Source organism: Mustela nigripes, chromosome 1 (assembly GCF_022355385.1).
Source record: "Mustela nigripes isolate SB6536 chromosome 1, MUSNIG.SB6536, whole genome shotgun sequence".
In the NCBI taxonomy this organism is placed as follows: Eukaryota; Metazoa; Chordata; class Mammalia; order Carnivora; family Mustelidae; genus Mustela; species Mustela nigripes.
Genome location: NC_081557.1, coordinates 151,393,161 through 151,407,947, shown reverse-complemented (window position 1 = coordinate 151,407,947; position 14,787 = coordinate 151,393,161). Strand labels below are relative to the sequence as shown.

At 44.1% G+C, this 14,787-nt stretch overlaps 1 protein-coding gene across 4 annotated transcripts in view; it reads right to left on the bottom strand.

Annotated features, from left to right (window-relative positions):
* AFF1 (ALF transcription elongation factor 1) overlaps positions 1–14,787 on the bottom strand; it is a 208,766-nt gene that overhangs the window by 8,250 nt on the left and 185,729 nt on the right. For all 4 annotated transcript variants that reach the window (XM_059375474.1, XM_059375482.1, XM_059375496.1 and 1 more), the window contains 7 exons: positions 8,270–8,373; positions 7,025–7,286; positions 6,225–6,316; positions 5,983–6,043; positions 1,683–1,819; positions 1,025–1,093; positions 259–396 (listed from right to left, as the gene is read on the bottom strand). In XM_059375474.1, the coding sequence (XP_059231457.1) occupies positions 259–396; positions 1,025–1,093; positions 1,683–1,819; positions 5,983–6,043; positions 6,225–6,316; positions 7,025–7,286; positions 8,270–8,373 (863 nt within the window). The remainder of the gene's footprint in view (positions 1–258; positions 397–1,024; positions 1,094–1,682; positions 1,820–5,982; positions 6,044–6,224; positions 6,317–7,024; positions 7,287–8,269; positions 8,374–14,787) is intronic.

Genomic DNA, 14,787 nt, shown 5'->3' with positions numbered 1-14,787 from the left:
CTCTAAAATTTTGACCTGGGATTCTCTGTAATTATCTTCTTATGTTACTGACTCAGCAAACTTGTAACCTTTCCTTGACTTGTAACCATTCCTCGAAGAGATAGAAATACACTAATAATTTAAGTTTAAGGAGCAGTTCAGCACAAAGATGTAACACAATTTTTGGAAAGCCAAAGTCATACAAATGGCTGCAAAAGCAAGAGGTAAATATAAAGATAACCTGATTCTGAGAATTATTTAAATCAGACTTTTCATTACCTTGCAATGCATGGAGAAGGCGCCTGGGCAACTTTGAAAAGACCGCTGAAGTGTTCGTTAAGAGCACGAGAATACTTTATTGCTATATCTTTTTTACAACGAAACATCGCCATGTTCAAAATGGACTGGCAACGCATGCTATGAACATAAAGAGAAATGAGAGTAAAGTATTACTTTTGTAGACACAAGTACCAGCACTATACAAAGCCATCTAACTTACTTTTCACAGTCTAAGGAACACAAAGGGCTTTCCTCATCTACGTGAGGAAAAACGTCTTAAGATTCTTACTGTTCACACTATCCTCAAAAGGAAATCAGACATAAAGGAGCACCTGGGTGGCTCAGTCACCTAAGCACCCCATTCTGGATTTCGGCTCAGGTCACGGCTTCAGGGCCCTAAGATCAAGCCCTAGGTTGGGCTCTACGCTGGGTGTGGAGCCCACTTAAGGTATTTTCCCTCCCCTTCTCTCTTGTCCCTCCCCGCAAAGTAAACATTGGTGGAAAAACACAAATACACAGAAATATCATTTAAGTTATGAGACCAAAGCATCTATTGAGTCAACAGTAAATTGGTGGTAGATGCCTTTCATAAAAAGTAACTATCAGTGGGATGAACTCCTTGACCACACACTCTACTTTCTGGTATTGTTTTGCCTTTCACTATTAATTTCCATGTGAAGAAAACAAATTTCAAAAATTGTTTTTTGTAACAGCAAAAGATGCAAAAGCAAATACCATTTAGACAAGTGAAAAAAAATGTACACACCATAAAACAGCAAATATTTTCTCTTGTGGAGCTGAGGCGTCTGAGAAGGATTTTAACGACATTATAAATCTATAGGAAAATGCAAAAATACATCAGGTTAACCAAAGGCAGTTAGAAAAGCCAAGGCACAAAGTCATCTTATTATGTTTGTCTTGGTTTTATGTTGATTTTCCTGAAGATGTGAAGACATGAAAACCACGCAGAAAAAAACCCCCCAAGCTTTAGAGCAGTAATTCAGGCCATTCAGCAAAGCAGGCAAAAACACGTCTCTTCTCTGGCCTGTCTACCTGCTGGAAACCACGTAGACTCATGTCCTCACAGAGTCCCCTGCCCAAATACAGATAAAGAAGGGAGCTGACCTGGAGCTGCCAACACATCTGATAAGACAGCCAAACTGGAGAAACCCGCCTCTCCCTGAAAGGCCTGGCACCACAGTCTGCCTGGCAAAAGGACGGAGCCGGACCAAGTCCCTCCATTCTAGCGCTTCAGCTATGATACAACTTTCATGTCGGGCCCAAGAGATGGACCTGGATCAGTAACTTTCTTTAAGGCTCTCCTTTATTAAGTCGTCTTCCTGCTACATTTGATCGTCGATTCCAACAGTAAAGGCGAGGAGGGAGAAGCACGAAGGAAGATGGCAAAATGACGTGGCACTTACTTAATGAGGTCCACGCTTTCTGAGTACACCGAGTAAGCCGCCTTGCACGCCGGGCTCTCCGACTCCATGGCAATCCCGCACTCAATAAGGGACAAGGCGGCCTCCAAGTACTTAAAAGCCTTCCCAACCTTGTCCGTCTGTAGAAGAACACGGTCAGCATTAGGCCTCAGACAGACTTAACTGTTTAGTTTCTCAACGACATTCTTTACCTCAACTTCCCTCCACTGTCTTCAGTCAATTATGGCTAAGGAAACGCCCGAGAATAACTCAAAATAATAACCAAAGCCTGTTGGCCCTGACCCACTGCAAAATTTCCTTTAGCAAAAAAGTAGTAGGAAAAAGAAAACAATCTTACTAAGACTACTCTCTCAAAGTCTTAAGCTACATAATCAAACCAAAGCAGTAAGCACGTCATTGTTACAAGTGTACAACTACTCACTATGGGATTCTCCTAAGAAGCAGATTTCCTACGCACCTAGAATGATACAGACACAAATTTCTTTGTATGTGTTGAACTTTATCATATAAGCAATAGGAAACATTATGGTTTAGGAGCATCTTAGGACTTCTGTCTAAAAATAATTGTCTTCTGTATTTTAGAGCCAAACAGATTATCCAACCTCATGTGGAGGTCAGGGTTAAATGTGCAAGGTGATCCCTGGGCCAGCGAGGTTAAAAACTTCAGAGTCCCCTAACGGACAAGGAGAAACATGGAGGAGATCAAATCCTGGCGGTCACCCACACATGAAGGCGTGCAGCGTCGCGGACATGGCCAGCTCCTCCGGGACAGGGATGGCGCCTCCACCTTTCCTCTACACTTGCCATATGCATGTTACAAGAGCAACCAATTCACTTGTATCCAAGTCGGTAGTTTCTGCTAATGCTTTCAATTTGCTACATTCAAACAGAATTAAAAAGAGCCAAGATGCTAGTGGAGTATAAGGAGATGATGGCATATTGGCAAAGAAGGATGGTGTGGGGCTGCTAATTTTTTAAAAAATAACGTGTATCTAAAATATTTTTTCTAGAGTAAGTCTGGCTCAGAAAATCAGTAACAGTATGGAGGTTCCTCAAAAAGTTAAAAATACGAACACCCTATGATCCAGCAGGTGCACTACTAAGTATTTACCTAAATTATACAAAAATACAGATTCAAAGGGGCACATGCACCCCAGAGTTTACAGCAGCATTAGCAACAAGAGCCAAACTATGGAGAGCACACACAGATGTCCACCGACTGATGAATGGATAAAGATGTTGGGGGGAGTGTGTATGTGTGTGTGTGTAAACATATATATGTATATATAAATGGAATATTACTCAGCGATCAAAAAGAATGAAATCTTGCATTTATAGTGGCATGGATGGAGTCAGAGTGTAATACTGTAAATGAAATAAGTCAAACAGAGAAAGACAAATACCGTATGATTTCACTTATGGGGAATTTAAGAAACCAAACAGATGAACATAGGGGAAGGGATGGAAAAATAAAAGAAGATAAAAATAGAGAGGGAGGCAAACCATAAAACAGACTCTTGACTGTAAAGAACAAACTGAGGGCTGCTGGAGGGAGTGGATGGGAGGTGGCCCTGATGGGTGATGGGCAGTAAGTAGGACACTTGTGATCCAACACTGGGTGTTGTATGTAAGTGACGAATCAATAAATTCTACTCCTGAAACTAGTATTACACGATATAGAAGAATAAAGAAAAATTAAGAAGAACTTGAAACATTAAGTATTATATTTAGTAAGTGCTGTCAACTTCTTGTACTTGAAAAATATGTCTATGTTTAATAAAAAGTGTTTTACATTTCAAAAAAAGAAAAGGAAAAAGAAAATTAGTGACAAAGAATAAAGATCAAATTGGCACGTCCCCCCCCCCCCCCCCCCCCACTAAACCAGTGGTACATGGCTTTACTGGTTTGCTTCACTGGTGAGAGTATAACTCCTCAAATTTGTTTACTTAATGCCATCTCTTTCATGGCAATTCCAAGATTTATACTGGCCTCAGTTCATAAATGAAAGGAACTACAGTAAAAAGAACTATAGTAACTATATACAAGGTTATATATAGTTACTATCTATAAAATCACTACATGTTACTATATATAAAGTTACTATGTAGTTACTATATATAGTAACTAAAAAAAGTATAGTAAAACAAAAAATTGCCAATATCCACTTCTTTGAGCAAAGTATTCTGTAAGGCTAACAATGACAATATTCTTATAATAGCTTCCTGGGTTGCTCTGGAGACGGTGTTCAAGCAGTTGTGTCCTCACTTCCCTACTCAACATTGAGTAACGCCGAGAAAGCAACACATTCCTCTATGCTCAGAGGTGCACTTAACTATGTGGAACGCAAAAAGGGACCAATCTGAGATCTTGTGCAAGTAAAAGAGAATTATTACTTTTTTTTATTTGACATAGAGAGAGGGAGAGAGAGCTTGACAGCACATACAAGGAGAAGGTGCAGAAGGAGAAGTAGGCTCCCCACTGAGCAGGGAGCCTGATGTGGGACTTGATCCTGGGACCCTGGGACCATGACCTGAACTGAAGAAAGATGCTCAAACTGATTGAGCCACCCAGGTGCCCCCAAATAAAGGAGAATTAAAGAAGAATAAAGAGGCTGCCCATTCAGGGTTTTGTCCAAACCAGTGTATTTTCAGAGTGAAATAAGCTATTATTAGGTATTAAAATGAGATGCAACAAGGTATAAAGCAGGACTGAACTGGGCACACTGGGATATATGGGCAGCTTAGGTAGGGAGGAAGAAGAGGTACATCTGTATAAATTAATTTCTATATAAAACAAAAACAAAGTTTCCTGGACTACTGTTTGAATCATGAAGGAATCCAGTGGCTGAAAGCGTACAATGTCAACCTAAGTTTTAGACAACCGGTTGACAAAGTACTGAGTATTTACTCTTTTGCAGACCTCAAAAGGTTCTTACAGTTCTGGCACCAAGTTTGGGGAGCTCTGCCTCTGGAAGGCAGAGATGGGAAAAACATTGTCCTTTGGTGTAGACGTGGCCGTCTTCATCGTAATCTGGCCGTCCTAGAGTCCTGGGAACCACGCCACTCTGGAGAGGGGTCTATAGGTAGAGGCTTACCTCTGACCCACAGTAAGCATCCCCCACAGCAAGGACTTGATAAACATCCCACCCTGATGAACAGGGGCTGATAACAGGGTTTTGGTCCAGGCTTCCCCAGCCGCTCTGAGAGAGATGGCTGCCTACAGACTGCGGCTGAGAGCACAAGCCAGGACCTGGGGCGGGGGCGGGGGTGGGGGTGGGGGGCGGGGGGGGGGCCCCCCGCCTTTCCCCCCCCCCCCAAGGTTCAATAGATGGTATTTGCAGGGGCTGAGGCTCAGAGAAAACATTAAATAAATAAAAGCCCCCTGAGTCTTAGATGTTTGAACATGACAAAGGGCCGGCATTATCTAATTATACTGCCACAGCAATGTAAGAGCACATTTAATTATGGATGAAATTAACAACAAAAGCACCACTTCCCAGAAAGTTCCAACAGCCACTGGGTAAAGAGAGCTCATTTTGTAAAAGCATGTTTACCAACACTGCAATCATTATTACCTTCATCTTAAAACTTTACCTAAGGGCACTTGTCTACTCTTCCCTCGGGTTATTATCTCAAGGGCTTGGAGATAATTTTGGAGCAACAGACTACCTTAGCTTCCAAAATCTTTCAGGCTGAACACAAACTGATCGACTTTCAACAGCAGAACACTTGTCTCCCACATCCAAAGAACTGACTCAGTGGCAAGAGGAAGCCCTCATGTATTAAATCAAACAGCACCAGGTAGACTTAACTTCCATTCATTAAGATACAAAACTTGTCACTAGGTACCCTGTATATTCGCCCACATTCAGACTGAGTCAAAGCAAATAATTTCGCGAAGAACCCATTACTCCTCGCTTGTTAAAACCCCACTGATCCATGGGGCACCTGGGTGGCTCAGCTGGTTAAGCAACTGCCTTTGGCTCAGGTCATGATCCCAGAGTACCAGGATCAAGTCCCATATCAGGCTCCCGCTCTATGGGGAGTCTGCTTCTCCTCTCTCATGTTCTCTTTCACTGTCACTCTCTCTCAAATAAATAAATAAATCTTTATTAAAAAAAAAAAAAAAAGTGCTCCTGCTTTACTTTGCGGCCTCTGTGGGCCCTCTCCCACCCCTCCCTACCCCCACCCTCACCCTGGAGTTCAGTGATAAGGAATTCAAGGAGACCACAGAGATCTTATCAGAAAACATTCGACTCAAGGGACAGAAGAGCCAAACTGACCATTAATTCTGCTTTCTGCTTCAACTTTTTGGCCTCCTTCATGTGGAAATCTGCTTGTTGTCTGAAAGAGAAGCAAAGACCAGGGGTGGGTCAAAGGAACCTGGAATTACTAGACTGGACAAGATGACTGAAGACTAAGGGGGTGAAAAAGGCTGGGAGGAGCCAGGGCAGAGAAGAGGGGAAGCCGAGAAGGGGCAGAGGAAACAGGAGGAAAGCAGCAGCAGGAAAAGCCAGGGTCTTACCTGTCAAGCTTCACCGGAGGCTTCCCTGGTTTAGAGTTACCATTTGGCAAAGAAGGCACTAGAAAAGGATATGCAGTATCTCCAGAAGACCCCTAAAAAAAAAAACACACATCATACAGGTCACACTCCTACAGTTAAAACCATTGACCTAAATATACCACCTCTCTAAATTAGCCCAAAATAGTAGCTTAAAAAAGAGGAAATCAAGCACTGTACAATTTAGCTTAGCAAAGCATTTTCCTAGCTAGATTCAGCTGAAACTGTAGGTTTTGACTGTACAGAGGACCACAAAGATATGAGACAAGAATGTCCAAAAGCCAAGATAACCAACAAACCTAATCGTAACCTTTCTCTTTGTCAACATGCACCTGCCGCCGCCCCCACCCCACAGGTGGGCAGGAAAAAAGGACCTTGTATTTGAGAAAGTGGCTACTTTTTTCCCATTATGACCAATAATGTAGGTATTTGATACCAAGCATGCAAACCAAGAACTAAGCTGGGTAACATTTTTTTACTGCAAAACACCGGACAGGAAATTAACACAAAAATCTATTCCAATTTTTCGCCCCTGAACCACTTTGTAAAGGAAGAATAAATAGCCTCTAAACTTACATGGAAAATTTACCATCTTTTTCACTCTCACAAGGAGAACTTTAACCACAAGTAACTCATTACTGCCTTATTAACAGGGATGAAGAGTCCTGAAATCCCATCACAAGGAACCTCTCTTACTTGGGAACTTAAAGCTGTACTGATGACTTCCACTCTGTAAGCTCCAGTGCCACACACCCCCCCCTTACTTTGTGCTCCGGACAGCTTCCAGATCCCTTTCCCTCTACTTTTCTGTGCTTGGGAGCAGAAGAGTCTTTGTGGCTGCCCTTGCTACTACTGGCACTTTGGGGAGGGTCCTGGCTGCAGGGGTCAGCTTCCCGCTTTGGCCTCTTTTGTGCAGGCTTGGCTGGCTTCTGGGAGGAGGAGGAGGAGGAGGAGGAAGAGGATGACGATGCAGATGGGGGTGGAAGCGCTTCCTTCTTTGAGGGCTCAGAGGAGGGCCTGGATGTTCTGGAAGGAGACATCATGCAAAAATTAATAAGACAGAACACGAACCATATCACTTAGTAGTTTAGTTGTAAGAGAAAATGGATGCTGACACCAAAATTTAAGAAATCATAGAGCACGAAATCCATTCTTGTAGAAAGGCCAAATTTCAGGGACTTTGGGTACCTCTGAGATATCTAGACCAATCTATGAATAATGGATTAAGTTGTATGGTTTGTCACTAAGCTCCCAGAGTCCATCACCCTCCTCTCCCAAGTTAGTCTTACTAGCTGTCCCCCAACCTGTACCTTTCTCTGACAAGCAGGCTAGCCCAGGTACCACCTCCTCTCTCCTCCTCCAACCTCCCCTCCCCCAAATCTCTGTTGGCTCCCACCCAGTGACACTACGCACTTTCTTCCGCCAAGTCATTTCATGAAACGTTTTCTTAAATAAACCAGAGAATGAATAACAGTTGTTTTTTACATTCACACCTTCCTGGAACAACCCCCCGTCCTGTGGCCACCTTCCTCCAAAGCAAGGGACTTAGGGAATAGGCCTGGGCACGCTCGGTAATCGCCTGAAGAGCGAGCACTGAGCCCAGGCTCCCAGGGTTCAACGGCTAGCTCCAACTGTCAAGAATCTTGTGACTGTGGATAAGTCATTTTCTTTCTCTGTGCCTCCGTTTCCAGTTCTGCAAAGTAGGGATGATAGTAATAATAGCATGTTTCTTGTTTTTGTGAAAAATTCTTTTAGAAAGAAATTACTTCCACATGTTTAGGAAATTTTCCATAGTTAAAATGTCTTTGAGAAACCTAAGTTTGGGCTCAACAAACTATGATTTCGCAAAAGGTCCTCATGGATGAAAGCAACATGAAACAGAGTGCATCATCAAAATGAGCCCAATGGTGTGCTGATCCGCTCCTACCGCACAGGAGAAATGTTTTTGCCCTTCAAGACCCAGGAAGACTCGATCATCTGTCAGGGCTATTGCTAATCTCTATACTCACTTTGTTTTAGAAGATTCTTTGTGGGAGGATGAAGATGATGACTGTGACTTGGTTTCTTTCTCCGGTCTGGCTTTCTTGCTATCATGGTCTTTCTCTGCTTCAGCCTATTAGCGTATTATAACAAAGTACACTGTTAAAACACAGATGTACAGACAAAACAGAAAAGACTACACGGCAAAGGTAAGGCGAGTCACTGGACTTTCAGTGACACCTATACACACACAGCAAACTTCTAAGTACCTACATTGTGTGTGTTTCAGGGGCCAGAGGGAAGTAGACAATCAAGATTTGGTGAATTTGTACAAAGACAGATTTTCGCAGAAGGAAGGAGTATTCTTCCCACCCAGGGAAGGGAGGATGTCTATGTTTAAGTAAGAGCTGACAACAGGAAGAGTACATAATCGCTCTCATCACTTCACTGACGTTTTTCTAAATAGAAAAGGATCAATAAAGCATGCATATTCACAGCAAGTGACAACGGATAATTTTATGAGTAAGGACATCCCTCTTTCTTTCAAAATGACCATCCACTGATGCCCACTAATTTATTCTTTGTATAAAATTCGGAGTGGAGTACTTAAGGCTCACTTTTCATCTAATGAAAAATAAGTATACTGTTGAGAAAAAAACAGGGTTACAAAACCCTCTGTGTCTGTAACTTACAGAGAGGACTAGAAAGACATACAACAAAAAATAGTTACTTTGGGATTCTTTTTTTTCTCCTCCACTGACACAACTGTCTTTCTTCCTTTTTAAGAAGACTGTCTTTCTACCTCTCTATACATATATGGGGATACATGTTTCTACTTCTCAAAAAACTTGAAAAAATGAAGGATAAGTATAATTTTAATGAGGGAAGAGTACGAGCAGAATTCTAATTCTAATTCTACAGAGAGTCACATACCTCAGAAACATCTGTCTGCACCAAATAGAGTGCAAGCTAAACACACGCAATGATTAAGAGAACAAAGAACTCTTCCCAGCAGAAGTCTTTCTCCCTGGTCAACAAGCAGACCAGGCTCACGGAGACTCAGTGACTTCACAGGGGCCTCCTTCCCACGGGTCTGGGCTCACAGAAGCACTCCATGGGAAGAACGGCAAGTGACAATAAAGTGATTGCTGGGAGTCCTTCAATTAATTCTGATGCTCATTTAGAACTAAACTCCTCTAACTGTCAGTTCACCAAGAGAGAAATCTGGGACACCACCCAGTCAATCTAGGACAATCCCTAAAAAACCTGAAATCCTCTGTTAAACCCTTAGAGGAAAAAAAAAATCTTCACGTTAACTGATTGTGAGAGGCTCCGATTTTCACCACCGTCTCTCCCTCATTCCCTGAATTTCTCCAAGAAAAATGAATAAATTACGATGGGCAGAGCTTACTAATAAGCAGCTGGGCCCCACTCAAAGGAAAGGGACTAGGAAAACCATGCCCCTCCCCCACCAGACATTCTGCAAACAAATGTGCCAGAGTGCGCCTGTCCATTCAGCCCTTCAGATCTCCTCTGAAAAAACGTTTTATCTCGTTTCAAAATAGATCATTCAAGGTGGCTTACAAAGGTACAGGTTCCTTGGCATGTACACAAGTGAGACTAGGAAGAAGGGAAAACGTGGGGAGAGAAGAGAAATGAAATGCAAGGGAAGGCTCCCCCCTCCTCTTGGCGGATTCTGCATGGCCTGCACGTGGCCGCCAGACGGCCTCTAGACAGAACTTGGACATGGCTGGTCCAAAGTGACTGGGCTCCAAGACTCAGGACGCAAATGGGAAATGTAATTATTTTTATATTGATTAAATGCTGAAGTGACGATGTTTTAGTTATACTGGATTAAATAAAAATTTAAAAATTATTTTCACTGTTTTTTTGCCTTTTTGTATTTTTAAAAGTGGTTAGTAGAAAATTTAAAATCAGGTATGTGGTGCACTTTGTATTCCTAGGATACAGTGCTGTGCTACAGTTTTCTAGAGGCGATCTGCAAACTGGGCTCTGAACTTTCAATTAGCAACGCAAAGGAGGAATTATAAAATGTACCGGTTAGGGGTGCCTGGCTGGCTCAGTTGTTTAAGTGTCCGACTTTTGATTTCAGGGCAGGTCATGATCTTGGGGCTGCAGGATCGAGCCCCCGTGTTGGGCTCTGTGCTCAGCAGGGAGTCTGCTTGAAATTCTCTCTCCCTCTCCCTCTGCCTGCCCCCCTGCTCTAACAAAATAAATAAAATAACTTACAGATTAGATAACAACAAACCAGTTGTTCAGAAATAATAACCATTTATTACAGAAGACTGGAGAAAACGCACCCTGGGGGACCCTAGTAAGGAGAGAATGTGACGTAAATAAATAGGCACGTCTAAAGGCAGAGCTGAAAGAGGAGAGGGAATTTCACACAGCTGCTTCTCTTGTGGCCTTCAGCAAGGAAGTCAGGGGCCAGCAGCAGAACTCTGGAGCACAATTCAGAAGAAATGAAAGGTGCTGGCACATGCCAGGAGAAGCCTCCTGGGGTTCCACACAGCACACAGATGCCCATGCAACAATTCGTAATGGTGACCCTTGAGAGACCATCAAGTCTGGCAGAGAAGAGAGAGTAAACTGGAAATGACTGGGTTAAGAAAGAACCTTACTATTCTCCTTGTCAGTTAAGAACCTACTGTGCCCAAGAGTGTCTCCCACCAGTGAGCCCACTGAATTCCCCTCCGTTTTAGATTAAGGGCTGGGAAGTTGGCCCAGCAACCAGTGAGAGAAGATGGGGGATTTCTCTCTGGGCAAAGTCACAGATTTGCTGAACTATCCAGACAGACATTAACTTGTACATGTGGGAGTTAGCAATATATACTTTTTCCAGTGGAAGGTAATTAATGACACACAGGATAAGTCCCCACGGGAAAACTAGGCATAAACTGTCCATAAGGTTACTTCCTCAAAGGTTACTTCCTTAAAAAAAAAAAAAAAAAAAACACACACACACAAAAAAAAACACAAAATACACACACACAAAACACAAAAAACAAAAAACCCCACCAAACCCCAGAGGTGGAATGAGAGTTCATTTTTGTCTGTCTGTCTCCACACTGCTTAGGGCATGCTGGTTAGGACCATAAACCAAAGTGGCAGACCTTAGACACCACACATGAGTATAAGCCTGTCACAGGGAGTCAGCCCTCACGAACTGGACACACCCCTGGCTTGTACCAATCGGCGACTTAAGAGAACAGCCACACGCCTGGGTGGCTCAGTGGTTTAGCATCTGCCTTCGGCTCAGGTCATGATCCCAGGGTCCAGGGATCAAGCCCCACATCCGGCTCTCTGCTCAGCAGGGAGCCTGCTTCCTCCTCTCTCTCTGCCTACTTGTGATCTCTGTCTGTCAAATAAATAAATAAAATCTTTTTTAAAAAAGAGAACAGCCACAGAAATCACCAAGCACGAACGCCGACACTAACACGAGACGCCCGTATTGGCACTGACTGGAGTACTATGCTCATGGCACTTACAGGCGGCGTTGACAAACCGTCACATCCTGTAAGCTGGGAGAAAGTAAGCCATTAAACCCAATGAGCAACATTCCCCTCGTGACGGTCCTCGCCTGCCTGACCTCAAGCCTGGGGGCCTAAGGTCAGGGTCTCCGTACACTGTGCACTTGAAACGCCATCATCTGCTGTCTGGAACAGTCACAGAGGCTTCCCTGGAGTAAGCATTTGTGAGGCGGCACAGAAAGTAAGGTGAGTGGCTGAGGTCCCCAGGAGCAGGCCCAGTGCTACAACTCTAAGTGCCTGGATTTAGGAAAGGGCCCTGAAACAGCACGCTAAGCAGTACTGAGCGGTGAGAAATGTAGTCTTGAATTCCGAGGCTGAAAAGCAGGAGGCATGGTGTTCTTCAGATGTTTCTGGGACAAGCGGCCTTTTGAAGATGAGAAGAGAGTGATGTACTCTCTCTTCAAGAGGACAAAGAAGTCTCCTGCGCCCTGTGGGTTAGCCACAGACCAAGCCCCATTCCAGGGAACCCTGTGTCTGCTCTGGGCTTTGGGCTTCCCTTTCTCTAGAAGGATAAGCATATCGACAGCGCCTGCATGTGCAACAGGAGGAGGCTGGGGGCTGGTGACCTAACTGGTTCCTAACTGACGTGTTTGCTCATCTTAACCTGTGGGTCAGGCGGCCAAGGATTACCTGCCCGGAGGCTGCCCCACCCTTGGCCAAGGATTACCTGCCCGGAGGCTGCCGCACCCTTGGTGGCAGTCAAGTCCCAAGACCATAAAAGGAAGAGCTGGGGGGGGCTGTGCTGGGCCGGGTTGGCTGCCAAAGGAGAGCTCCTGCAGGGCAGCCGCAGGCCTGCCCCAGCACCTGGCTCACCGTCCAAGTACCCACAGGTAGCAAAGGGAAAGCGAACGCAGCTTTTCCAAAATGGACACTCATTTTAGGCCACAGAGTTTCTACCAGGAGCTTAGTTAGCTAAAACAGAGCCAAGGAGCATCTGAAAGAGAAAGGGATGTAGAAGGTAGAGGGGCGTGGGGGTGGGGACGCAGCACACTAGAGTGGCAGGAATGGGGACAGCAGAGGGACTGGGCCAGGATGACACTGTCAGAGTCAGGATACCACCAATCTTGAACCTCTCTCCAATAATCCCCCCAAGGAGACACTTGGCCACCAAAAAAAAGAAAGAAACCAACCATTGTGTGTGAAAGAGAAGAACATCTCTATACCACAGGAGCCAGCGCGAGCTCCAGACCTACTTTTGCTAAGCAGCCAAGTGATGTTAGAGCCTTCTGGGATCCCATTTAGAAAAGGAACAGCTGAACTAGTGACCTGTAGGATCTTAGCGCTCAAAACTCTAAGACCGTTGTCTCCCTCATGGAAGCGAGCTGGCTTGGTAGCACATGGGGACAGGAAAAGTAGAGAAGCAGCCTTCTGAGAAACTCAGGATTTGCCTCTGCAGGAGGTTCACTAAGACAATGACAAGTGGACATCAGGTCCAATTAGCACCGAGAATGAGGGCAGGGATTGAGAAGATAGATTAGGAAAAATAATGCGGAAAAAGGAAATTAGGAAAAAGGAAAAATAATGCGCTTTCCCCCTTCTTCTTGGTGAGGAAATACACAAGCATAAGATCGGTTTAAAACAGCCTCAGCAGGGGTGTCTTAGTGTCTCAGTCGTTAAGGGTCTTGCCTCTGGCTCAGGTCATGATCCCGGAGTCCTGGGATAGAGCCCTGCATCAGGAACGCCTGCTTCTCCCTCCCCCACTCCCTCTGCTTGTGGGAAGGAGTCTCTCTCTCTGTCAAATAAATAAATAAAATCTTTAAATAAATAAATAAAATACAACCTTGGCTACCATCTCATACAGCTATGATGCTCTTCTTAGGGCAATTAACAAGGCATGAAGAAATCAGACATCAGTGACTTTAGGAAACTGTAAGGCATGACTTTTCAAACCCTTGATTTTGAAGAAGACTAACGGGAAATGTTGGTCTGAATAAACCATCAAGGAAAGACAGTCAGACCCTGGATACAAGGAAGGGACTGAACAATCTGCAAGCAACAGAAACACAGTTTCCCACGGCATCCCAGAACTTCCTCTTCCCACTCCACAAAACTGACATAAAGGATAGCTCCAAAATGTTATTTCCAAAAACGCCAAAGCTTCTTGGTCAGAGAAGCAGTTGTTTTGAAAAATGAAGAGGCAGACTTGAATGAATTTACCTCCTTTTTCAGGTATCTGTCTACACAATGGTTAGGACAGTCTGGCATTTTATTTGAGACGCGATCCAGACAATGACTGAAATTAAATGAGATATTACAGGGACACCTGGGTGGCCTACCCAGTAAAGCGCCTTCAGCTCAAGTCATGACCTCAGGGTCATGTGAGATCAATTGCTCACTGGGGAGCCTGCTTCTACTTCTGCCTCCCCTTCCACCTGCCTGTGCTCTCTCTTGCTCTTTCTCTGTCAAGTAAAATCTTAAAAAAAAAAAAAAAAAAAGAAAGAAAGAAAGAAAGAGAGAGAGAGAGAGAGAGAGAGATCTATAAAATGCCTAGAACGCTTAACCCACACACAGAGCGCCATGCATGTTAGGCGTACTGTTAGAACGCTCTCGACTGCGCTGGGCTGACTATGTGTATTCTACTGTACCTCTCGACTTCCATTTGTCCTCACGGCCTGGGAAACGTAAGCATGGTTTACAAACTGTAGAAATGAAAATACAAGTTGTATTTGAAGTTCTAAACTGTAAGCTAGATGAAGAAATTTGTGGGTTTTGTAGGGAGCACTACGTCAAGTCACGCCTATTTTCTCCCACAGTTTTCTCCATTTTTCATCATGAACTGCCCCTGCCCAGTCCTTTAAAGGAGTAAATACTTTTCTGCAGAGGCCATGGCTGACAGCTTTATCAGAGCTGCTTTCACCCACCATTACGTCCTTAGGGTGATCTTCTGCTTTTAAGTCTAAAGTGGCTTCAAGGATCTGTTAACCTCCCCAAAATTTGTGCTACATTTTGCACCACGAAAGGAAGAGACAGGATTTAAGCGAAAAACTAAAGTTGGC